The 24,023-nt window shown below is 34.9% G+C and overlaps 6 protein-coding genes across 6 annotated transcripts; all 6 read right to left on the bottom strand.

Moving 5' to 3' along the window:
- Positions 1-152: 152 nt before the first annotated feature.
- On the bottom strand, positions 153-3,290 carry LOC149702807 (uncharacterized). The gene is made up of 8 exons (XM_089866714.1): positions 3,138-3,290; positions 2,993-3,069; positions 2,854-2,926; positions 2,628-2,792; positions 2,366-2,534; positions 2,084-2,301; positions 1,628-1,941; positions 153-1,236 (listed from the first exon to the last, which is right to left on the bottom strand). The coding sequence occupies exons 2-8, from the start codon at positions 3,055-3,057 to the stop codon at positions 1,038-1,040; spliced, it is 1,203 nt and encodes a 400-aa protein (XP_089722840.1). The 5' UTR covers positions 3,058-3,069; positions 3,138-3,290; the 3' UTR covers positions 153-1,037.
- A 534-nt stretch (positions 3,291-3,824) lies between these two features.
- Positions 3,825-7,651, bottom strand: LOC149702806 (uncharacterized). Its single transcript, XM_089866717.1, has 4 exons — positions 7,487-7,651; positions 7,206-7,423; positions 6,774-7,087; positions 3,825-4,991 (listed from the first exon to the last, which is right to left on the bottom strand). Exons 1-4 carry the CDS (start codon positions 7,641-7,643, stop codon positions 4,793-4,795), a joined length of 888 nt encoding a protein of 295 aa, XP_089722843.1. The 5' UTR covers positions 7,644-7,651; the 3' UTR covers positions 3,825-4,792.
- Positions 7,652-7,723: 72 nt separating this feature from the next.
- Positions 7,724-8,410, bottom strand: LOC149702805 (uncharacterized). The gene is made up of 4 exons (XM_089867149.1): positions 8,263-8,410; positions 8,117-8,193; positions 7,977-8,049; positions 7,724-7,915 (listed from the first exon to the last, which is right to left on the bottom strand). The coding sequence occupies exons 1-4, from the start codon at positions 8,323-8,325 to the stop codon at positions 7,724-7,726; spliced, it is 405 nt and encodes a 134-aa protein (XP_089723275.1). The 5' UTR covers positions 8,326-8,410.
- A 1,216-nt stretch (positions 8,411-9,626) lies between these two features.
- On the bottom strand, positions 9,627-11,028 carry LOC149702804 (uncharacterized). The gene is made up of 3 exons (XM_089866725.1): positions 10,857-11,028; positions 10,324-10,637; positions 9,627-10,218 (listed from the first exon to the last, which is right to left on the bottom strand). Exons 1-3 carry the CDS (start codon positions 10,983-10,985, stop codon positions 10,020-10,022), a joined length of 642 nt encoding a protein of 213 aa, XP_089722851.1. The 5' UTR covers positions 10,986-11,028; the 3' UTR covers positions 9,627-10,019.
- Positions 11,029-12,293: 1,265 nt separating this feature from the next.
- On the bottom strand, positions 12,294-15,270 carry LOC149702803 (uncharacterized). Its single transcript, XM_089866726.1, has 4 exons — positions 15,106-15,270; positions 14,812-15,029; positions 14,029-14,342; positions 12,294-13,925 (listed from the first exon to the last, which is right to left on the bottom strand). Exons 2-4 carry the CDS (start codon positions 14,875-14,877, stop codon positions 13,727-13,729), a joined length of 579 nt encoding a protein of 192 aa, XP_089722852.1. The 5' UTR covers positions 14,878-15,029; positions 15,106-15,270; the 3' UTR covers positions 12,294-13,726.
- A 5,247-nt stretch (positions 15,271-20,517) lies between these two features.
- LOC149702802 (uncharacterized) lies at positions 20,518-23,050 on the bottom strand. Its single transcript, XM_089866716.1, has 5 exons — positions 23,023-23,050; positions 22,767-22,935; positions 22,483-22,700; positions 21,999-22,312; positions 20,518-21,886 (listed from the first exon to the last, which is right to left on the bottom strand). The coding sequence occupies exons 1-5, from the start codon at positions 23,032-23,034 to the stop codon at positions 21,688-21,690; spliced, it is 912 nt and encodes a 303-aa protein (XP_089722842.1). The 5' UTR covers positions 23,035-23,050; the 3' UTR covers positions 20,518-21,687.
- Between the last annotated feature and the right edge of the window lie 973 nt (positions 23,051-24,023).

Raw genomic sequence — 24,023 nt, 5'->3', positions numbered from 1 at the left:
TTGGTTGAAGTATTGAAATTTTACCGGAAAACTATTCCGGATTTTACGAATTTAAGATAAATCAAGAACAAATTGAGGATACCATAAGAACGTTGAAACAAGGCAATGCTGGCGCCATGAAGTCATACTTTTCATAATATGAGGGAGGGGCCTATTTTTGGGAATATGGAAAATGGAGTCTCCTAGGTCTAGGAGTGTTGGTGTCGGTGTCAAGAAAAAAATTGTTAAAATCATTAATGATGAACTGATATATTTAAAAAGAGTGGTTATAAAGAATCTAGATTTTTTATTAGAGGGCCTCATTTATCTGGGACAAAGTCAGTACAACGGATTTCCCAAACTTCGCCGTGTAACGCCAAGGCTTAAGGCCAGAGAAGCTGAATGTGATACTAGCCACTTTAACTGATTTATAACCCACCGATGGGGCTAAAAACGGATTTTAAGGCGTTACCTAGGACGAAGGCGGTAACGGATTTCGAAAGAAGTATGACTTCATGGTACCAGGGGACAATGTTACCATTCCACGTTCTTATGGTATCCTGAATTCGTTCTTGGATAAATGTATAAATTTATTAATTCTTTTCGATTAATTTAAGATATTAAAATATAGTAATTTAGCTCTTCCGGATTTTGTTATTTATCTTGAATAGGTATCGCTATGAATGCCATTTTGATCTGTCTTTTGGATTTCTTGCTGTTCAAATACATTCATAGAGAACGCGTAACTATTAAATTGTGTTCGTAAGGTAACCCCTGACCTTTTCCCGACCTCGACCCCGGGATTTGAATGTAAAATATAGTTGGTACTAGGAAATTACTTTTGACCTGTTCCAAAAACAATCGTCTCAAATACGTTCTAGTCGATGAGAATATACTTTTTCAAATAATTTTCCGAATTGTTTGGGTTCTTTTTTACAGAATTGAATCCCAGGACCGTTGATGTGAATGAAGAAAAATTAAAGCCTAAATTCCATGTCAAAATGTTAGCACCGAAAGACGAAGTTCAGTTTTCCCATTGGTGAATTCTTGCAGAATATTTAGAATATTATTTCGAGTGTCGTGAGTATTGCTGATACAACAGCTAGAATAAATAGAAGATAAAACGGTGATGTCATTTGTGATATGTTCAGTTCGGAGACGCTTTCTTGAGGTTTCATCCAAGTGACGTAATCAAGCGGATGAATGAAACCAAAGTCCAGATACGCAAATGGCTTGTTCTCAAAAAAAGGCATAACGCTGAAATTAAAATAATAATAGTAATAAGCAGAACGAAATGATATCAGTATTAGCATAAGTTGATAAGAAATGTTCCATAAGTTTGTCACTGGTTACGGAAACAACATGGATTCTCGTAAAGCAATGCCTGGTGAGGAACTGTCAAAGACTTAGTACAGTCTAAATAGGAAGATGGACTGCCGAGCCGAGCGCAGTCAATTCTCGCTTGTCGTTCTCGAACTAGCTCTCAGTAAGCTCTAGCATTACCAAGTATAGGAAGTTTCATACTTATGGAACATATCTTATCAACATATATTACTAGGAAAGATGGCAATTATTTAGAAAACAGGTACTAATGTAACTTGGTAAAACCTAAACGACTTTCTTTTATTATCTGGGGTTGTACTCGTACCTTAGTTGACCCATTTCACGGGTTTCCGGGTATTCATTTATGAATGACGTGTTGAAAAGGATGTGCAGATAATCGGTGTGAATTTCGTCCGAAATGTAAAGTCCTCCCATGCTTGCTATTAATTCTTTCGATTCATCATCTCCCGTCAGCACTTCTCCGATTAACCAAGTCAAATAGGTTTTGCTGATGATCAGAACCGATTCGCCAGACAGAATATTCATGTATCCGTCTAAACTTAATAGTTCCATAAGAGTACAGAAATTGTCCCCTGTCAGACCTTTGAACCACTTATTGACCACTTCGTCGGCATTAGCCTGAAAATGATTGGTTTTGCATTATTTCATGCAAACTTTCCAAGAAGTATGAAAGAGTAAAAACAGCAAAGGGATAGACTATAATATTATCAATATAGCTCAATTTGGAGCCATTTTCAATCTTTCATCAAGACAATCTCACCAAAATCTTAAGATATTCGTGAACCATGCCTCCCTCGATTATTTTGGGTTTTAATTTGGACTTCATTACGTCTTCTAATGAGTTGAGGGTGTCGTATGTCTCTGTGGTAAACTCTGTTCTCAAGAAACATCCCATAAAGAATAAAATGATCGTAACACTTATCAGCCAAACTGATGAAATCAACCGAACAGTTACTTCCGGTTTAATTCTTGGAATCGCTGCGAAAAATCAAGAAGTTTCGAGTGATTGTATATATTTCTTTGGTTTTGGGATTTCACTCACGTTCAGCGCACAGCAATGACGTGTTGTTCCAAATGTTGTTCAACATTAGATTCACAAGCTTCTTGATAATTTGCTTCGGAGACAATATCTGAAATCGACGCCTTAGAATCCAATGACATGTCAGGATTGCCGAAATTAGAATTACAGACGTGGCCATTAACGAAACCACCTATTTAAATGTTCAATACAGTTTTAGGGTACGACCGGAATTTTGTGATTATAAGTTTTATTAACACTAATAAAATAGGAAATAATTCCTCACTTGCAAATTAATGGCTAAAAATGAGAGGGTAGTTGAGACTACTTTTTTAGGTGGACCAGTTACAATGACGGTGCTACTGAACTCAAACGGCGAGGAAGGTGTAAATACACCTATCACTTTTTCGAAGAATGAAAGTTGAACAGGAAAAACTATGACCTGTTTATCCTTTTAAATTATGGAAACATTTTAATTTATTATTTCACTATTGTAAAGTTTCGTATAATACGTCAAACTCTCTTGGTGAATCGTGTATTTTGACAATGTCCGTGTAGCTTATTTTATAGTCTTCGTAATTAATTCTTCGGGGGAAAAAGAAATATTGTAAATTGTCCAATGAAAGTCACTATATTTTTTAAAATTCATACTTGACATTCAAGGTGCGATCCAAAAACTCCTTGGTAAAGATATATTTTAAAGCTTGATTGTCCATTTCCCACGTCTCCTGCAATAACCCTATGTCTCATGCAATTTTTCTAAGGAAATAGCGAAAAATATAGATGAGCATCTTACAGCAATTGTCCCATAATAGCTATGAAATTGTTCAGCATATCTGAAATGTATGAAAAAAAGTCAGTTTTTTTATGCATTAGGCGACGTAAAAATTTACGATCTCCACGATTCATAGGGACAGTTTAGAACTCCCTTTTAATGCTATCGATTGACTTTATGTCCGATATTTAGAGTCTTCCCCAGATGTGTCAAAAAAATTGCAAATGAAAACCCATAACCGGTTCACTAAGTTAATGCCATCTCTCAAGATGTGCTTCGACAAGTGACATACCACTTCGACAGCCCTTCTGCGTGCACATTACAAGTGGCGCGGCAGGGCATCACCCCCCCCCGAGTACTCGGCTCAATAGAGCTTTCGTAGCTTATCGAGCGCTCACACGGGCCTAGACTATTCTTGAATGTTTCACTATTCAGACTGGTCTTAGAAGAATCGTTAAAAAATCACTTGACTTTCCATTTCACCCTCCCTTTAATAACGCTTGAGTAATTCATTATTTAAAATTTCAAGTCCTATTGCGATAATTGCATATTCAGAAAATTAAAAAGTTACATAGCCCTATTGTCTCGAATGGGAGAGATTTACTTTGGTTTCCCAACTTGTTTATAATGGCTCAGATAGGGGACATAATTAGAAGAACCGCTGAGGTACCAATAAACCTTTTTAACATACCGGTTTTTGAAGAAACTTGACTCCCTGTATTCAAATTTCAACTGACTCATGGCTAATTTCTTCAGTTGGTCTTCGTTAGCTGACAGTTGGCGCGAATACTTTGCAAAAGACACTGAGCGTTCTCTTTGGTAAGACTCATTTAATATTTCTTCGCGTGCTTTATCTAATTCGATATGTGGTTAAACATTTATAGAATTGTAGATTACGTTCAATAATAAACGTCTACAGTCCCTGCAGCTGTGCTATTATTAAAGTAACTGTTGAATAGGTTATTCGTAACCCAAAAGAGAATAACAGTCTTGGATATGCCTGGAAACGATATAATTTCGAGTCTCGCAATGGCACGTGCGAAAAGTCAATAGTCGAATACTCACTCCTGCTAACGTTAGATTATGACAATTTGGAAATGAACTATAGAAAGAGACGTAAACAATTTATTATTCAAATCCATAAAAGGATATGTCCTCTAGTCTCTACTTCTGCACGCCATTAAATTTTCTTTTATTGTTGAAACACTCTACCACTGATCGAGCCAAGTTTCGTTCAAATCGATAAAAAAAATCTAAACTAAGCTCGTTACACATATTAAGATAAGTTGATCGATTGCTATTCCGCATGGACGCCATTACTTCTTCTAATGAGGTGCGTAGTGTGAACATATCTTATGAACTTAAGCTATTAATATATTTAAAACAATGCGGTCGGTTGCACCACCATAATAAACCACTTCATACGCGGTTCTTTAACAAGTACACATTACGATATTGCGTTGGACACTATGGTGCGAAGAATAGTGCTCATTATTGAAATGAAGTCGACGAAACTACACACTTGAAATTTCCCGAATTACTTAGGGTTTTTACAGAATTGAATCCCAGGACCGTTCGTGTGACTGAAGAACAAATAAAGGCTAAATTCCGTGTAAAAATGTTAGCACCGAAAGATGAAATTCAGTTTGATCCATTGGTGAATTCTTGCAGAATTTTTAGAATATTATTTCAAGTGTCGTGCATATTGCTGATACAACAGCTAGAATAAATAGAAGATAAAACGGTGATGTCATTTGTGATATGTTCAGTTCGGAGACGCTTTCTTGAGGTTTCATCCAAGTTACGTATTCAAGCGGATGAATGAAACCAAAGTCCAGATACGCAAATGGCTTGTTCTCAAAAAAAGGCAAAACACTGAAATTAAAATAATAATAGTAATTATAAGCAGAACGAAATTATATCAGTATTAGCATAAGTTCATAAGATATGCTTAATAAGATATTTGAAGAATCTGGACTCCTTATATACAAATTTGTCGAGATCCATTCCTATTTTTTTTTCCAGTGTGATATCGTTGGCAGACAGCCCTAATGCTTTGTGCAAGGTACTGCGCGTTCTCTATGGTTATATGACTAGTAGTTTAATATGTTAGCGCGTTTTCCAATAAATTTGTTCCGCGACTAAACTTTCAAAGAGAAAACAATTGGTATGCTTTTGGTAAAGTAATAGAAAAGTTATTCGTTTTCAGAGAGGGTTTAACATAAGTGGACACGCATGGAAGTGTTTAATTTTGACTCTCAGAACGTTGTTTCTGCAAAGTCACAAGGCGCCAACTTAAAGTTGGAAACGCTTTATTACGACTACGTGAAATTTAAATTGAAAAATCCAAAAAAAAAAAGAACTAAGTACTTCCGCAGGTTATTATAATTGAAAAACTTTACCACTTGGTCATTTTTCGCTCGAATTGTTAAAACTGCATTGCAGGGCTCGTACAAAAATAAGTATTCGCTGAATTTTCAGGATTATCATATACCACAAATTCCCTGACCTTTTTGTAAAAACCTCAAAAATATAAACAAATAAATTTTAATTATTTATTTGGGAAGCGTTAAAATCTTCAACTTCTAATTAAAGAGTATCAATCTTAGATAAAAAAATTACAAGAACCTTTTCTTGAAAAATAACTTTGCCTTCCAATTAGAAAATTTTTCGTTTGAACTCAATTAAAATGTTATTCAAGTTTCGTGACTCCCATAACATTATTGTTAGGGCGAAAATGTCAGACGAAATTAAAATAATAGAGAATGGGTTTAACTCCAATTCTTAAATTTGTGGTTAAGAATGTGAAATAACAATCCAAGCGTCATATGAACACTTCGGAAGCCTCGAGAATAAACGATATTTGCCCCTTTGAAGCAATATTAGTATGAACATAAGTTACGTTCCATAAGGCTGTCACTGGTTACTGAGATTTTGAAATGAAGTGACGAAGGTGAAACCACGGGTCACTAAATTAAGAGGACATTCCAGCTATGTTATCAGGCGTCTCTCTAGGTAAACGGTTTTTACTAATGTAACCTCTAGCGGACTTTTTTTAAAAGGCGGAAGCACGTCATTTCGGTAACAAGTTGAGAGTGAGTCTGGAGAACAGTATTTTTAGAAAACGGGACCATTTTAAAATATCCGGCAGCTCCAGAAAGGCGAGGTATCTTAAACGGCTGTAAAGTTAAATTAAAATATTGAACCCGTAACTCTAGTTGACTGTTGGGTTAAAAATGTAAACATTTTAGCACGCAAGTCCTCGCTATAAACTTTAAGAGAAGACAGAGTCAAAGTTCACGGATTAAATCTATTTCTCCTCCAAAGTCACATAATAGCCAGTTTTTTGAAGAGACAAGCCGATTGTGTACGTAAACCTATAGAGCTGAAATGTCCTCTTACTTCAGTAGCCCGTTGTGAAACGTGAGGCGCTGTCAAAGGTTTTATTACAGGCTTAGACCTAATAGTACGATGGACTGCAAAACCAAGTGTAGTTAATTATACCAATGTTCTCGAAGTTGCTCTCATAAATGCCCTAGCATTATGAAGTATTGGAAGTGTGATACTTATGTAACATATCTTATATACTTAGGGTATTAGGAAAAGGTGTAACTTAGTTAAACTACTTTCCCTAATTGTCTAGGGTTGTACTCGTACGTTATTTGACCCATTTCCCGGGTTTCCGGGGTTTTATATGCGAATGACGTGTTGTAAATGATGTGCAGATAATCGGTGTGAATCTCGTCCGAAATGTAAAGTCCTCCCATGCTTGCTATTATTTCTTTCGATTCATCATCTCCCGTCAGCACTTCTCCGATTAACCAAGTCAGATAAGTTTTGCTGATGATTAGAACAGATTCACCCGAGAGGACATCCATGTATCCGTCTAAACTAAATAGATCCATTAGAGTACAGAAATTGTCCACTGTTAGTCTTTCGAACCACTTGTTGACAACTTCATCGGCATTAGCCTGAAAATGATTGGTTTAGCATTATTTGGTGCAAACTTTGCTAGAGATTAGAAAGAGTGGAAAAAGCAAAGTGGTTGACTTTAACATTACAATATAGTTCAAGCCTTTTCAATCTTACCAAAATCTTAAGATATTCGTGAACCATGCCTCCCTCGATTATTTTGGGTTTTAATTTGGACTTCATTACGTCTTCTAATGAGTTGAGGGTGTCGTATGTCTCTGTGGTAAACTCTGTTCTCAAGAAACATCCCATAAAGAATAAAATGATCGTAACGCTGATCAACCAAACTGATGAAATCAGTCGAACAGTCACTTCCGGTGTAATACTTTTAATCGCTGCGAAAAATCAATAAGTTAAGAGTGATTGTATATATTTTTTGGTTTTGGGATTTCGCTCACGTTCAGCGCATAGCAATGACGTGTTGTTCCAAATGTTGTTCAACATTAGATTCACAAATTTCTTGATAATTTGCTTCGGATACAATATCTGAAATCGACGCCTTAGAATCCAATGAAGTGTCAAGATTGCCGAAATTAAAATTACAGACGTGGTCATTAACGTAACGACCTATTTAAAAATTTTCAATACAGTTTTAGTGCACGATCGGAATTTTGGGCTTAATACTTTTCTTTGCGTTAATCAAATAGGAAATAATTCTTCACCTGCGAATTAATGGCCAAAAACGACAGAGTAGTTGAGACTATTTTTTTCGGTGGACCAGTTACAATGACGGTGCTACTAAATTCAAAGGGTGAGGAAGGTGTAAATACATCTTTCACTTTTTCGAAGAAGGAAAGTTGAATTGGTAACACTATGACGTGTTTATCCTTTCAAATAATGGCAAAATTAAAATTTATTATTTCACTATTCTAAAGTTGCATATAATACGTCAAAGTCTCTTGGTGAATCGTGTATTTTGACAAAGTCCATGAAGCCTATTTTATGGTCTTCGTAATTAATTCTTCGAATTAAAAAAATTGTAAAATGAACTGTCCAATTTAAAGGAGTATATTTTACTATATTCTTACTCGACATTCATGGCGCGATCCAAAAACTCCCTGGTAAAGATGTATTTTAAAACTTGATTATCCATACCCCATGTCTCCTGTAATAAATGTTTAGAACTTTTCAAATTTGTTAAATCGATAGCGAAAAAAATACATTAACATATTACAGCAATTGTCCCATAATTGCTTTTAAATTGTTGGGCATATCTGAAATGTGTGAAAAAATTCATAGTTGTTTTATGTATTAGTTGGATTAAGGACTAATAATTTTATGCTTTATCGATGTAAAAAGGCATCGAAGTCCTTTTTATAATGTCTTAACCCTTACCGAAAATACCACCTCTAAAAAACGTCTTAGATTGGGATGAAGACGTTTTTAGAGGCTTTTTTTCGGTAAGGGAATCATCAAACATGTAACTTTGCGACCCTTTACCTCATGTTACTTTTATATAAATGAATAAAAAAAGGAGTTTTTAACGCGATTTTTAAAAATCTCTTGTATCCCTTATTTTTATATAAGAGATAATAGTTGTGATGACCTATTTTCAAATTAGCCTTACGAAATAAACTTTCATATACAACAGCCTAATAAGTCAGGTTCGAAAGGCGTTTGTGTTGAAAATTAATGTTTTAACTTTCGTGAATTTGAAGTATTAAATTGGAAATATCTTATATTAAAAAACCGCTTTTATTATAAAGGCTCTGATAATAGGCATAATTTGAAGAGCCGCTGAGGTGTCAACAAAAATTTTCAACATACCGGTATTTGAAGAAACTGAACTCCCTATATTCAAATTTCAGCAGACTCATGGCTAATTTCTTCAGTTGGGCTTCACTAGCGAACAGTTTTTGCGCGAATACTTTGCAAGAGATACTGAGCGTTCTCTTTGGTAAGAGTCGTTTAATATTTCATCACGTGCTCTTAATTATTTCTAGATTTGTTTTAATATTTATAGAATTGGAAAGTAGATTACGCTGTGCTTTTATTAAAGTAACGGTTAAATAGGTTATTCGTAACCCAAGCGGGAATAACAGGCTTGGATTTGCGTGGAAACTATTTAATCTACAGTCCCGGAATGGTAAGTGCGGAAAGTCAATAGTCGACTACTTAATTCTAATAACGTTAAATCACGGACAATGTGAAAATAAACTACTGACGTAAATATTTTATTATTAATATCCATAAAATGATATGTTCTTTACTTTCTACTTCTGCAAGCTATTAAATTTACTTTTATTGTTGAAACACTCTACCGCTAAACCAAGTTCCGCTCAAGTCGATAAAAAGAAAACTGAGCTTTATACACTGCAATGTTAATGCAAGGTTTCGGAATAAAATTCCCCAAATTTACCAGGTTTTCAATAAATTTCCGTCATTGTAATAATAATAATCTAGGCTTTGTCTATGAAGGGATTTCCACACTTAGGCTGTGGCTTCTTTACAGGTGGGTCCCTTTACATTGCATAGAGGGGTGGTGGCTAGCCCCTATGCCACAGCTAACCTACAGCGCCCTATACTAACTATTACCGTTAACCTCTGCAAGTTTTGATGGAAAGGAGAAACCGGGTTAGACCGCGGAGGAAAACTCCTTTTAACAAGCGGGGAGAGAACTTGCAAACTCTACGCAGAAGGATTTGTTCCCAGATTTTCACCCGGTGCCACAGTCCGGGATCGAACCCGGAATCCTCTTGCTGCGAGGCGAAAGCGCTAACCGCTACGCCACCCCACTTACAACCTAACAGCAAAGTAACACGACGTTGTACATAAGACATTTTTCCAGATACTTCGACAGTGTACTAAAAGTGTTAAGTTTAATGAAGTTGACCATTCGAATTATTTGTGAAAAGATAATTAATTCAATATTAAAATGTAAGAAACGATTAGTGAAAATAAATTTCCCATCGGTAGATTCGAGCAGCATTTTTAAAATATTTTTTCGAGTGCCGTGAATATTGCTGACACAACAACTAGAATGAGTAGAAGATTGAATGGTGGTGTCATTTGCAATATGCTCAGTTCGGTTACGCTTTCTTGAGGTTTCATCCAAGTTACGTAATGGAGGGTATGAATGAAGTTGAATTCCAGATAAGCATATGGTTTGCTCTCAAATAAAGGCAAGACGCTGAAATTTCGAAAAACGTCAGTTCAACCAGTTTCAATTAGGGCGGAATTGAGTATTAACTTGAAAACAAAAATTTCCCTTATTGTTAGGGGGTTGTATTCGTACCTCATTTGACCAATTTCATGGATTTCTGGGCTATTAGTTACGAATGAAGTGTTGAAAATTTTGTGCAGATAATCGGTGTGAATATCGTCCGAAATGTAAAGTCCACCCATGCTTGCTATTATTTCTTTCGATTCTTTATCTCCCGTCAGCACTTCTCCCAGCAACCAAGTCAGATAGGTTTTGCTGACAATCAGAACCGATTCGCCAGACAGTATATCCATGTACCCGTCTAAATCTAATAGATCCATAAGACCACAGAAATTGTCCTCTGATAGACTTTTGAGCCACTTGTTGACAACTTCGTCGTCAGTAGCCTGAAAATTATTTGTTTTCCATTATTTCATTGAAATATCAAAAGGAATATAATCAATACGGATTGCTATTCCGTAATTTATTAGGATTGTAAAATTATTAAGCATAAATTTGCATTACTGACTGAATTAGGCCAAAGAGCACAAGAACTAGGTAGAATTGATAATTATCAAAATCCCTTTATTGCGAACCAGTTCAATCTTTTTTGAAGATAATCTTACCAAAATCTTAAGATATTCGTGAACAATGCTTCCCTCGATTATTTTGGGTTTTAATTTGGACGCCATCACGTCTCTTAACGAGTTGAGAGTGTCGTAAGTCTCTGTGGTAAACTCGGTTTCAAGTAACATCCCAAAAAGAGCAAAATGATCGAGGCGCCTAACAACCAAACTGAAGATATCACTCGAACAGTTACTTCCGGTGATATATTTGAAATAGCTGCAATAAAAAAGCAAATTCCGCCATTTTGGTTTTCTTTTTTTACCGAGGGGGAAGTGACTCACGTTCAGCGCAGAGCAGTGAAGCGTTATTCCAAATGTTGTTCGAAAATAGATACACGAATTTCTTGACAGTTTGACTCGTAGGCAATATCTTGAGTGGACGCTTTAGAATCCAATGAAATGTCAGGATTGCCGAAATTAAAATCACTGACGTGGTCAGTAACGTTAGAAATATTAAGGAAATTAATGTTCACATATAAAATTAGAATATTGCTCGTTTATGTTTATCGACCGGGATATTAGGCTTTAAAAATTAAAGTTTAAGAACATCTTCACCTGTGGATCCATGCTTAAAAACGATAGAGTATTAGAGACAATTTTTTTAGGTGAACCAGTGACAATGACGGTGCTACTAAACTCAAATGCCGTGGAAGGTGTATATGTACCTATCACTTTTTCGAAGAATGAGAGTTGAATTGGAAAAACAATGATGTGTTTATCCTTTTAAATAATGACAGAATTAATTCTTATAATTTTTACTATAATACACGTATTTTTTTATAATACATAAAACTTTGCAGGTGATTCGTATATTTTGACAAATTCCATGTAATCGATTTTGTGGTCTTCGTAATTAACTCTATGAAATGAGAAATGTTTTTAATGAAAGCCTAATTTAATGGAAATTTTCTTATATTTCTGTTGATAAATATAATGCGGTTGTTTAATTATTACTTGATATTCATGGCACGATCCAAAAACTCCCCGGTAAAGATGTATTTTAAAGCTTGGTTCTTCATATCCCATGTTTCCTGCAATAAGGGTTTAAAACTTTTCAATTTTGCTAAAGGCATTGCGAACAAAAATAGATCTACATATTACAGCAATTGTCCCATAATTGCCTGGAAATGGTTGAGCACATCTGAAATGTATGAAATAGTTTAAGAGTTCCATGTATTTAAGACCTCCTAATTTTTTCTATTCATCGCTGTCGAAGTTCATACAAATTGTTCTCGAGCGACTTGGATGTTACCAAAACAAAAGTCGGGTTTTCAATGAGAAATTAAAATGTCATTAGGAAGTCGCTTAACAAAATATTTGTAGTTTGTTTATGATAAGTCTGCTGTAAATCAAAGGGTGTTTTCTTAGGGTCAAATGCAGTAGAAAGGGTCAACGAAAATTGGGTGTATATATATATATAGTATTTAGTTACGGAGATATGGGCTATCAAGTAATGGCCCCTTAAACAAGTCACACACTTGGAGTAAGACATATAAGACTTAAAATCTTCAGCCTAAGAATAATATTGAACCTCTTTCTTAATATATAATATTAAATGGGTAATCGTGTGCGTACGCTGGTAAATTAAAGCTAATTTCTCTAAAGAACTTCTTTCTTTTAGGGGGCCAAGGATAGGGAGGCCATATCTCCGGAACCAAATGTTGTCGAGTAAATGTTCTTGGACACTTTCCATTCAGTTTTCCCTTCATATTTAGTTCAGACTTATCAGAAACAACGTATTTAGGAGTTTTATGGATGAAATGTTTTTACAACAATTTGTTTAATTTTTGTTAACTATTCTCAAGACAGCCTTGCCAAATTGACATTCACCACATAGGCTTGAGTGTCAATATCAGGTAAGGGGGTGCGGGTTACTTTGTGATCATCTTTCCATTCTTTACTAATGGTTTTATTGTGGATTTGAAATTGATAAGTATCATTACATTGACAATCTCTTAAATAAAAAAAGCTCTTTTGAAAAAGGCTCAGATAGAGGCACAATTTTAAGAAATTCTAAAGTACCCACAAACCATTTTAACATACCGGTATTTAAAGAAACTGGACTCCCTGTATTCGAATTTCACCAGACTCATGGCTAATTCTTTTACCTGGTCCTCGTTTGCGGACAGTTAGCACGAATGTTTTGCTAAAGATACTGAGCGTTTTGTTTGGTTTAATACTTCATCGCGTGCTTTATTTAATTTCATAACTGATTAAATATTTATAATAGTTAGGCCTATATTATTATTATTACGTTCAAAAATGCACAAGTTATAGTAGCTGCAGTGCTTTATATTATTAATCCATAAAGACAGACTTAGATATGCATGGATACGACTCTATTTCGAGTTCCGCAATGGTACGTGCTAAAAGTCGATAATGAACTACTCAATCCTACTAACGTTAAATTACAACAATTTGAAAATGAACTAAAAATGGAAAGACGTATAAATTTTGTGATTAAAATCCGTTAGAAGGATATTTCCTTCAGTTTCTACTGGTGTAAGATATTAAATTTACTTACACTGTTGAAACACTCTACCACTGATCGAGACATATTACGTTCAAATCGATAAAAACTGAACTAAATTAAGCTTTATACACTGTAGTGTAAATGCAAAGTTACCGTATAAAATTCCCCAAATTTACCAGGTTTTCAATAAATTCCTGAAAATATTGTACATATTAACAGAAAATTGACGCAACGTTCTCCATGAGACATTTTCCGGTTAATATCATATTGTACTAAAAGCATTATGTTTGATCAAAATGACCATTTTTAGAATGGTTTGCATAAATTAATTCCGTATTAAAATATAAGAACCGATTAATGAATATAAATTTCGCGTCGATAGATTCGTGCAGCATTTTCAGAATAGTATTTCAAACGCCGTGAATATTGATGATACAACAGCTAGAACAAGTAGAAGATAAAATGGTGCTGTCATTTGAGATATGCTCAGGTCAGTTACACTTTCTTGCGGTTTCATCCAAGTTACGAAATCGAGGGGATGAATGAAGTTTAAATCCAGATAAGTGTATGGTTTGCTCTCAAATATGGGCAGCACGCTGAAAGTGAGTTTAAAAAATTCAACCAGTTTCAATTAGGGCGGAATTGAGTATTAACATGAAAGCAAAAATTTCCCTTATTGTTAGGGGGTTGTATTCGTACCTTACTTGACCAATTTCTCGGGTTTCTAAGCCGGTAGTTGCGAATGACGTGTTGTAAATGATGTGCAGATAATCGGCGTGAATCTCGTCCGAAATGTAGAGTCCACCCATGCTTGAGATTATTTCTTTCGAATCATCACCTCCCGTTAGAACTTCTCCGATTAACCAAGTCAGATAGGTTTTGCTGATAATTAGAACCGATTCGCCAGACAGGACATCCATGTATCCGTCTAAATCTAATAGATCCATAAGAGTACAGAAATTGTTCTCTGTTAGACTTTTGAACCACTTGTTGACAACTTCGTCGCCGCCAGCCTAAAAATTATTCGTTTCGCATTATTTCATTGAAATTTCCAAAGGAATATAATCAACAAGGAGGTAAAATGATCGATTGATATTCAGTAAATTATTTGGATTGTAAAAATTATTAAACACAAATTTGCATTACTGACTAAAGTTATTAGAATAGACCCAACCAACAAATCTTTTAAATTTTTACAACGGCTCAGATCTCGTTCTCGGGTTTTGAGGCGAGAAAGGATAACCTGATTGGGTTTATTTTGCCACGCGCAGAACCTGTTTTACCCCACGAATCAGACTCTAATCCAATCAGAAAAATAAGAGATTTATTTTCGTCGCTCAACGACAGATGGTACTACAGTCAACTTTGTTAGTCGCGTGATCCTATCCCTTAGATGGAGACGAGACCAAGCCAACTTGTTTATTTGTTGGTTGGGTCAATAGGAGCCATTGCAATCTTTTTTTTTTTTTAAGATAATCTTACCAAAATCTGAAGATATTCGTGGACGATGCTTCCCCCGATTATTTTGGGTTTTAATTTGGACGCCATTACGTCTTAAAATGAGTTGAGAGTGTCGTAAGACTCTGTGGTAAACTCCGTTTTTAAGTAACATCCCAAAAAGAACAAAATTATCGAGGCGCCTAACAACCAAACTGAAGATATCACTCGAACAGTTACTTCCGGTGATATCTCTGGAACGGCTGCAATAAAAAGCAAATTCCGTGACTTTAATTTCCTATTTCTTTCTTTTTTTTCACAGAGGGGAAAGGGACTCACGTTCAGCGCAGAGCAGTGACGCGTTATTCCAAATGTGGTTCAACATTAGATACACGAATTTCTTGACTGTTTGTCTCGTAGACAATATCTTGAAACGACGCTTAAGAATCCAATGAAATGTCAGGATTGCCGAAATTAAAATCACTGACGTGGTCAGTAACGTGACAACCTACACAATCGAAAATATTAAGAAAATTAATGTTTCTGTTTATCGACCAGGATACTAGGCTTAAAAAATTAAAGTTTAAAAACATCTTCACCTGTGGATCCAAGCTTATAAACGATAGTGAATTAGAAACAATTTTTTTAGGTGGACCAGTTACAATAACGGTGCTACTAAACTCAAACGGCGAGGAAGGTGTAAATACACCTATCACTTTTTCGAAGAATGATAGTTGAATTGGAAACACAATGACGTGTTTATCCTTTTAATCAGAGAAAGAATTACTTTATATAATTTTTACTATTATAAATTTTTATATAATACATAAAACTCTTCTGGTGTTTCGTGTATTTTGACAAAGTCCATGTAATTTATTTTGTGGTTTTCAAAGTTAATTCTACGAAATGAGAAGTATTTTTTTAATGAAAGCCGAATTAAATGGAGATTTCCTTATATTTTTGCATACGGTTGTTTCATTCTTACTTGATATTCACGGCACGATGCAAAAACTCCCTGGTATAGATGTATTTTAAAGCTTGATTCTTCATATCCCATGTTTCCTGCAATAAGTGTTTAAACATTTTCATTTTTGCTAAAGAAATAGCGAACAAAAATAGATTATCATTCTTACAGCAATTGTCCCATAATTGCCTGGATATGATGGAGCACTTCTGAAATGTATGATAAGAGTTCTTTTGTATTTGAAGTGGCATTTAAAACCTCCTAATGTTTTTATTCGTCGCTGACAAAGGTATCGAAGTTCATATACAAAATGTCCTTGAGCGACAAAAGTCGGTTTTTCAATGAGAAATTTCAATTTCATTAGTAAATCGCTCAACAACATATTTGTGGTTTGTTTCTGATAAGTCTACTGTAAATCAAAGGGTGTATGTGATCTCGAGTTGTGTAGAAAGGGTCAAAGAATATGGGGTCTTCAATATTTATCTACGGAGACATGGGCTTCCAAACATTGGCCCCTTAACAAGTCAAATACGTGGAGGAAGACAATTTGAAGAACCGCTGAGCTGAGGTACCCACAAACCTTTAAAACGTACCGGTATTTGAAGAAACTGGACGGCCTATATTCAAATTTAATCTGATTCATTGCTAATTTCTTCAGTTGGTCTTCGTTAGCGGACAGTTGGGAAGAATTCTTTGCTAAAGATACTGAGCGTCTATTTCGGTTGGAATGGCAAGAATAATGAGTCGTTTAATATTTCATCGCGTGCTTTATTAGATATTTACTGCTTGGAATAGTATATTAAGTTCATTAATAACAGTCCCTGCTAGCCTACTTTGCTTTCCGTATAATAAAAGGGAAAAACAGACTTAGATGTGTATGGTAACGATTTAATTTCGCGTCTCGGAATGGCACGTTCAAAAATTCGCTAGTAGACTACTTAATCCTAATAACGTTTAATCACGATAATGTGAAAAATAAACTATAGCAAAAGTAGTATGTATTTTGTGATTAAAATCCATACCAGGATATGTCCTTTAGTTTCTACTTCTACCAGGGATTGATTTAATTTGAGAAGTTGGAGTATCCTGCACGCGCGTCTAAGTCCCGGACCCCTTTCCAAGGACGGAGGGGAATGAAGGAAGAGGCGGGTCATAGCGACAGAGGTTAAAAGAGATTTCGTACTTTTTGCCGTCCCCGTTAGCAACGTCATCAAAACGTAGTTTAAGTGAGCCAATAAGATAATTTAAACTTTTCGTTACGTGTTGGTGGGAGGGGTTCTATACTGGGCTATGAGTCGGACTGAAGTAAATACAAACCGTTCTCCATTCCTACTTCTAAATTTAAATCTATCCCTGCTTCTACAAGTTATAAAATATACTTTTGTTGTTTAAACACTCTACCACTGATCTTTAAAAACGAAAATAAATTCAACTGCAAGGTTAGTTCAAAGTATCGGAATGAAATTCCCCCAGTTTTTTCATTAAAATAATCAAGAAATTTCCTTGAATATTTTTTACAATAATACACATATAACAGCAAAGTAAAACGACGTTGTCCTTAATACTCTTAAAGTTTGGTTAAAAATCCAAATAAATCCGTCGAATCATCGAGAGATTTATTTTATAAAGAATAAAGTTAGGCCTACTAAGAATGATTTTCATTCAACCATAAAAATAGTCACGCCTTTAGTCGAAAAACTTGAAATTTTCTATAGAGATAACATATGGGAGTGTATTGACAACTTGGGCATTTGGTAGCCACCGTGTTTTTAGCGAATTATGCGTCAAATACGTTTGATTGAAATTTTATATGAAAATTTCAACTTTGTGGAACAGTCTTGGTGTTAAACTGCGAATATTTAAGGCTTAGAAGATTAGATTTTTGAACCCAAACTTGGTCTATTCATCAGGGTTTTTAGATCTACTAAACAACTCATTTCAGAGATCATTAAAATTACAAAACCGCTGAATACAAATAAACGATGGAGCAGAGGACAGTTGGTTATTTAAGTAACTTACACCATCTACCCAATACTCAGGCTAACCTTCGAAAAGAAAATGTTAAAAACATTGCCGATTTTTATGATATTTGTGTCTATTGGGGTTTAGAATCTGAAACAATGACGTTTCGAAATATTTAAGCTGAAGTTCGTTTCTAGTTGAAACTTTATAGCTTCTAGAATATAATTTCAAGTGTTACGAGTGTTGCTGACACGATGGCGAGCATTACGAGCAGATGGAACGGAGCCGTCAACTGGGAAATCTTCAATTCACTTATGCTCTCTTTCGGCCTCGTCCAGGTTACGTAATCAAGCGGATATGTGAAAAAGAAATCCAGAAAAGTGTAGGGCTTGCTCTCAAATATCGGATACACGCTTTTTTAAATTAGAAATAAATAAATTATATAAGTATTTCAATCAATAATTGGAAAGATGTGATTTAAGAGAGAGAGCAGAATGTGGTCCAGAAGTTACTGAATAGCAGTGGTACCTTATTTGGCCAATTTCACGGATTTCCGTGCTATTGCTTATGAATGACGTGTTGTAAATGATGTGCAGGTAATCGATGTGAATGTCGTCCGAAATGTAAAGTCCACCCATGTTTGTTATTATTTCTACCGATTCTTTATCTCCCGTCAGCACTTCTCCTAATAACCAAGTCAGATAGGTTTTGCTGATGATCAGAACCGATTCACCAGACAAGACATCCATGTATCCGTCTATATCTAATAGATTCATAAGAGTACAGAAATTGTCCCCTCTTAGACTTTTGAACCACTTGTTAACAACTTCATCGCCAGTAGCCTGAAAATGATTAGTTCTGAATTTGATTTTGAAATTTTGCAAGGGAACGCGTCATCTATACGTAAATTAAAGCACTCGAATTATATAATTTAGGATGATCTTAAATTACTACACACAAAAAATTCATCTTTTTAGAGACAAATTCGAAAAATTTTGAAATAAAAATATTCCAAGGGAGCCATTTTAAATGAAAGCTTAAGACGATTTTACCAAAATCCTAAGAAACTCGTGGGCGATACCTCCCGCGATTATTTTGGGTTTTAATTTGGACGCCATTACGTCTTCCAATGAATTGAGGGTGTCGTATGTCTCAGTGGTAAACTCGGTTTTCAAGAAACATCCCAAAAAGAACAAAATTATCGTGGCGCTTATCAACCAAACTGAAGATATCACTCGAACTGTTACTTCCGGTGATATATTTGGAATGGCTGCAAGTGTAATTAGGTATACTTATTTATTTAGGGGGGGGGGGACTTTTCTTTTGTCACTCACGTTCAGCACACAGCAAAGACGCGTTCATCCAAATGTTGTTCAACATTGTTTTCACTGATTTCTTTATAATTTGCCTTGTCGACGAAATCTTGATTCGACGCCTTAGAATAAAATGAAGTGTCATGATTGCCGAAATTATAATTACTGACGATGTCATTAAGCCAAGAACCTATATAAAATTTAAAATTCAGTTTTACAAAATAGCACAACAAGAATTTATTTTTTGGGTAAACAACATTAAATATTAAACAATTCTTCACCTGCGAGTCCATGGCTAAAAAGGACAGAGTATTCGAGACTATCTTTTTAGGTGGACCAGTTACAATAACGGTGCCACTAAAATCAAAGGGTGATGACGGTGTAAAATCACCTATCACTTTTTCGAAGAATGAAAGTTGAATTGGAAACACAATGACGTGTTTATCCTTTTAAATAATGATAAAATTAAACTTAATTATTTCACTATTATATAATTGCGTATAATACGTCAAACTCTCTTGGTGATTGGTATATTTTGACATAATCCATGTAATCTATTTTGTGATCCTCGTAATTTATTCTTCAAAAGCAAGAGATATTGATTACCTTCTTAATTTTACAGTTAACGCTGGTTTTAAAATTGAAATTGTATCTTACTTCATATTTGAGGTGCGGTGTAAAAATTCTCTTGTAAAATTGTATTTAAATGCCTGACTTCGCATTTCCCATGTTTCCTGCAATACACGAAATGTTTCAACTTTAACTTTCGATCAATTTCAGTAATTTAGAGAAATAATTGAATGTTGCACCGTAATCGTCCCAAAATTGACGGGAAACGGCTGAGCATATCTGAAAATTTGTAAATTAATTAAAGACTTTTATTGTGACACAGATTAAACTGATACCATCCGTGTTTGAACCTAACACCCTAACATGTTCAATAATCAGTTAAAACAATATCAAAATCTGGAGCCCATAACTTTTGATAGCTTCTAAAATATAGATAACCGAAACATACCTGTACTTGAAGAAGTTAGACTGTCTTTTCTCAAATATATTCAAAGTCATTGCTTATTCTTCAGTATGACCGATAGTAAAATCAAGGAATATTCCCACGTAATCTTTAATATAAAATACTCAATAAGTAACCATTTCAAATTTTTTCATTTGTCTCGTTTCGGAAAAATCTAATTAAAGATATTTGATAAATATTTATTTTAGTGAAATAAAATAAGATTGTTGCAAGTCAAAAGAAAGTCTTTTCGTGCATTTACGTAAGTTGGTTGACAGTTCAGTAGTCTTAGGTCGAAGACTATCTAAATTTAATTATGGCGTTAATGAATTTTGCAATAAAATTTATTATTTGATCTCAAGTACAAAGGGATCAGTGAGACGCTAGAATAAATATGGGCACGAATTGAATTTTAGTTAGAAAATTAATTAATTTTGATAATACCAAGCTTAATTTATTAAACTATTTTTCTTATTTTACAAACCATTATTTGCCGTAGTGCAATCTGCCTTAGTACTATGACGAATTGATTAGTGCGCGTACAATCCAGAAGAAGAATTCACATTCTTCACGAGTAATATAAAATACTTCACTTAATATCTTCTGCCGCTGTCTATAGTGATACGTGAACTCACGCGCAATTACTTCCTTAGTTCTTTTAGAAAACGTCAGTATGGCATTAGCCCTAATGCTTTGTTCAAGATACTGCGCGTTCTCTGTGGTTTATACGACTGGTAGTTTAATATTTAACGGCGTTTTTCATTAAAAAAATTTCAGCAACTAAACGTTTATAAAATTTAATAAAATAATAATACTGCGCAAATAAACTCCGGCTATGCCTTTGGTAAAGTAAGAGTAAACCTTGTTATTCGTTTTCAAAGTGTGTTTGATATAAGTGGTGCCGGCACGCATGGAAAGGTATAATTTTGAGTCTCAGATTGTTGTTTTTGCCAACTTCCAAGACCTCAACTTAATGATGGAAACGCTACATTAAGACTACGCGAAACTGGCCAATTTAAATTGAAAAATCTATATGAAGCCAAGATATTATAATTGAAAACTTTGCTACTTAGCCATTTTTCACTCGAATTGTTAAAACTGCATTGCAGGGCTCGGACATAAAGAAAAATTCCATGAAATTTCGGGGTTGACATAGTCTATATCATCAGGGATCGATACTAATTTTAGAAGTAAGAATGGAGAACGGTTAGTATTTACTTCAGTCCGACTCATAGCCCAGAATAGAGCCCCTATCTCCAACACGTAACAAAAATTTTAAATTATCTTATTGGCTCACTTAAACTACGTTTGGATGACGTTGCTGACGGGGACAGCGAAAAATACGTTATTCATTTTTTCCTCTATCACTATGACCCGCCTCTTCTTTCATACCCCCCCCCCCGTCCTGGGGAAGAGGACCCGGGAGTTTGACTCGTGCCAAGATTAATCTGTCCTACATTTCTGCTTCTAAAATTACATCTATCCCTGGTATTATTATGGAAGATGGCACCCAAACTATAAGTAAGAGACCTTCAATATTTTATGGCTCGAGCCAGCATATAATGCATATTTTTAAGATATTTGTGCCTATTGGGGTGTAGATTCCGAAACAAAGACGTTCAGAAATATTTAAGCTGAAGTTCGTTATTATAGTTGAAACTTTATATCTTCTAGAATATAATTTCAAGTGTTACGAGTGTTGCTGACACGATAGCGAGCATTATGAGCAGATGAAACGGAGTCGTCATTTGCGAAATTTTCAGTTCACTTATGCTCTCTTTTGGCCTCGTCCAGGTTACGTAATCAAGCGGATATGTGAAAACGAAATCCAGAAATGAGTATGGCTTGCTCTCAAATATCGGATACACGCTTTAAATTAGAAATAATTAAATTACATAATGATATCAACCAATTTTTGGAAACACGTGATTTAAGATAGAGAGAGGAAGGCGATCCAGATGTGACTGGATAGCAATAGTACCTTATTTGGCCAATTTCGTGGATTTCCGTGCTATTGTTTATGAATGACGTGTTGTAAATGATGTGCAGATAATCTGTGTGAACATCGTCCGAAATGTAAAGTCCACCCAGGCTTGAGATCATTTCTTTCGAATCATCACCTCTCGTCAGCACTTCTCCGATTAACCAAGTCAGATAGGTTTTGCTAATGATTAGAACAGATTCGCCAGACAGGATATCCATGTATCCATCCAAGCTTAACAGTTCCATAAGAGTACAGAAATTGTCCCCTCTTAGACTTTTGAACCACTTGTTAACAACTTCATCGCCAGTAGCCTGAAAATAATTGGTTTGCATTATTTTATTTTGAAATTTTGCAAAGGAATGCGCAATCTTAACTTAAATTAAACGACTGAAATTTCATAATTTTGGAAGGACATAAAATGATTACATTAAAATATTTATTTTTAGTGACAAATACGAAAAATTTTGAAATTCAATTTTACCAAAATCCTAAGAAACTCGTGTGCGATACCTCCCTCGATTATTTTGGGTTTTAATTTGGATGCCATTACGTCTTCCAATGAGTTGAGAGTGTCGTATGTCTCTGTGGTAAACTCGGTTTTTAAGAAACATCCCAAAAAGAAAAATATGATTGTGGCACTTATCAACCAAACTGAAGATATCACTCGAACAGTTACTTCTGGTGATATATTTGGAATTGCTGCAAGTGTAATTAGATAGACTTATTTATTTGGATTGGGGGGGGGGCTTCTTTGTTGTCACTCACGTTTAGAACACAGCAAAGACGAGTTCTTCCAAACGTTGTTCAACATTGTTTTCACTGATTTCTTTATAATTTGCTTCGGCGACGTAATCTTGATTCGACGCCTTAGAATCCAATGAAGTGTCATGATTGTCGAAATTAAAATTACTGACGTTGTCATTAACACAAGAACCTATTTGAAAATTTTTAAATACAGTTTTACCAAAGAGCCCATCCAGGATATGTTTTTATTATTATTATTATTTGGTAAACTCTTCACCTGCGAGTCCATGGCTAGAAACGACAGAGTATTTGAGACTATCTTTTTTGGTGGGCCAGTTACAATGACGGTGCCACTAGAATCAAAGGGTGATGATGGTGTGAAAACCCCTATCACCTTTTCAAAGAATGAAATTTGAATTGGAAACACAATGACGTGTTTATCCTTTTAAATAATGGAAAAATTAAACTTTATTATTTCACTATTGTAAAGTGCGTATAATACGTCAAAATCTCTTGGTGATTCGTGTATTTTGACAATTTCCGTGTAGCTTATTTTATGATCCTCGTAATTAATTCTACATTAGCAAAAGATATTGATTAAATTCAAAATTCTTACAGTTAACGTTAGTTCTAATACTGAAATTGTTTTTTACTTCATATTCGAGGCGCGGTGTAAAAATTCTCTCGTAAAATTGTACTTCAATGCTTGACTTCGCATTTCCCACGTTTCCTGCAATACGTGAAATGTTTCAACTTTAACGTTTTCGATTAATAATGTCAATTAAGTGAAATATTTGAGCTTAGCACCTCAATCGTCCCAAAATTGAGGGGAAATGGCTGTGCATACCTGAAAAGTTGCAAATGAATTAATTTTAGTAAAGACTTTTACTATGACATGGATTAAACTAGGGATGAACCGATACCGAGACCATATCGGTATCGGCACTGATACTCGGGATTTCCCGATAGTATCGAACGGTAATATGATACTAAACCGATACTCGTTTAAAATGCGTTAGATGACGCTACATGACATTTTTAGTTTTTTCAGTATTGTATTGATGGTGATAATATGAATGCCAATCGTGATGAGCTCTCATTTAGATAAGTACCGGGATTTAGTTTATCTAATAACTAATAAGCAAAACTAGCTAAAAAAACTGTTGGTAAAAATAAAAATAAATATTTTATATTACCATGATTTTGAAATGACAAAAAAAATAAAAGATAGTTTTGCAAATATTTTTCTTAGTTTTGAACAAGTTTAATTTTTTGCTT

Source organism: Phalangium opilio, unplaced genomic scaffold (genome assembly GCF_054372755.1).
Source record: "Phalangium opilio isolate 3A_F unplaced genomic scaffold, DU_Popi_V2 ptg000017l_1, whole genome shotgun sequence".
Lineage (NCBI taxonomy): Eukaryota > Metazoa > Arthropoda > Arachnida > Opiliones > Phalangiidae > Phalangium > Phalangium opilio.
The sequence above is the reverse complement of the archived record's forward strand: the minus strand, read 5'-3'. Positions and strand labels throughout refer to the sequence as shown.

Bases quoted from the DNA above. Each gene is read 5' to 3' on its own strand.
- LOC149702807 (XM_089866714.1), bottom strand. From the start codon at position 3,057: ATGGACAATCAAGCTTTAAAATATATCTTTACCAAGGAGTTTTTGGAT. The intron at 2,793-2,853 runs GTATTATACGAA...ATAATTTAAAAG, and splicing joins ATTCACCAAGAGAGTTTGAC to GATAAACAGGTCATAGTTTT. The intron at 2,302-2,365 runs GTGAGTGAAATC...GATTTTTCGCAG, and splicing joins GTCATTGCTGTGCGCTGAAC to CGATTCCAAGAATTAAACCG.
- LOC149702806 (XM_089866717.1), bottom strand. From the start codon at position 7,643: ATGACCACGTCTGTAATTTTAATTTCGGCAATCTTGACACTTCATTGG. The intron at 7,088-7,205 runs GTAAGATTGAAA...AATCATTTTCAG, and splicing joins ACGAATATCTTAAGATTTTG to GCTAATGCCGATGAAGTTGT. The intron at 4,992-6,773 runs GTACGAGTACAA...TTTTAATTTCAG, and splicing joins CGGGAAATGGGTCAAATAAC to TGTTTTGCCTTTTTTTGAGA.
- LOC149702805 (XM_089867149.1), bottom strand. From the start codon at position 8,325: ATGAATTTTTTCACACATTTCAGATATGCCCAACAATTTAAAAGCAAT. The intron at 8,194-8,262 runs GTAATATGTTAA...CATTTATTACAG, and splicing joins GCAATTATGGGACAATTGCT to GAGACATGGGGTATGGATAA. The intron at 8,050-8,116 runs GTAAGAATATAG...TTTAATTCGAAG, and splicing joins GATCGCGCCATGAATGTCGA to AATTAATTACGAAGACCATA.
- LOC149702804 (XM_089866725.1), bottom strand. From the start codon at position 10,985: ATGTTACTTGAAACCGAGTTTACCACAGAGACTTACGACACTCTCAAC. The intron at 10,638-10,856 runs GTAAGATTATCT...AATAATTTTCAG, and splicing joins ACGAATATCTTAAGATTTTG to GCTACTGACGACGAAGTTGT. The intron at 10,219-10,323 runs GTACGAATACAA...TCGAAATTTCAG, and splicing joins CATGAAATTGGTCAAATGAG to CGTCTTGCCTTTATTTGAGA.
- LOC149702803 (XM_089866726.1), bottom strand. From the start codon at position 14,877: ATGGCGTCCAAATTAAAACCCAAAATAATCGGGGGAAGCATCGTCCAC. The intron at 14,343-14,811 runs GTAAGATTATCT...AATAATTTTTAG, and splicing joins ACGAATATCTTCAGATTTTG to GCTGGCGGCGACGAAGTTGT. The intron at 13,926-14,028 runs GTACGAATACAA...ACTCACTTTCAG, and splicing joins CGAGAAATTGGTCAAGTAAG to CGTGCTGCCCATATTTGAGA.
- LOC149702802 (XM_089866716.1), bottom strand. The intron at 22,701-22,766 runs GTGAGTGACAAC...TTACACTTGCAG, and splicing joins GTCTTTGCTGTGTTCTAAAC to CAATTCCAAATATATCACCA. The intron at 21,887-21,998 runs GTACTATTGCTA...TCTAATTTAAAG, and splicing joins CACGAAATTGGCCAAATAAG to CGTGTATCCGATATTTGAGA.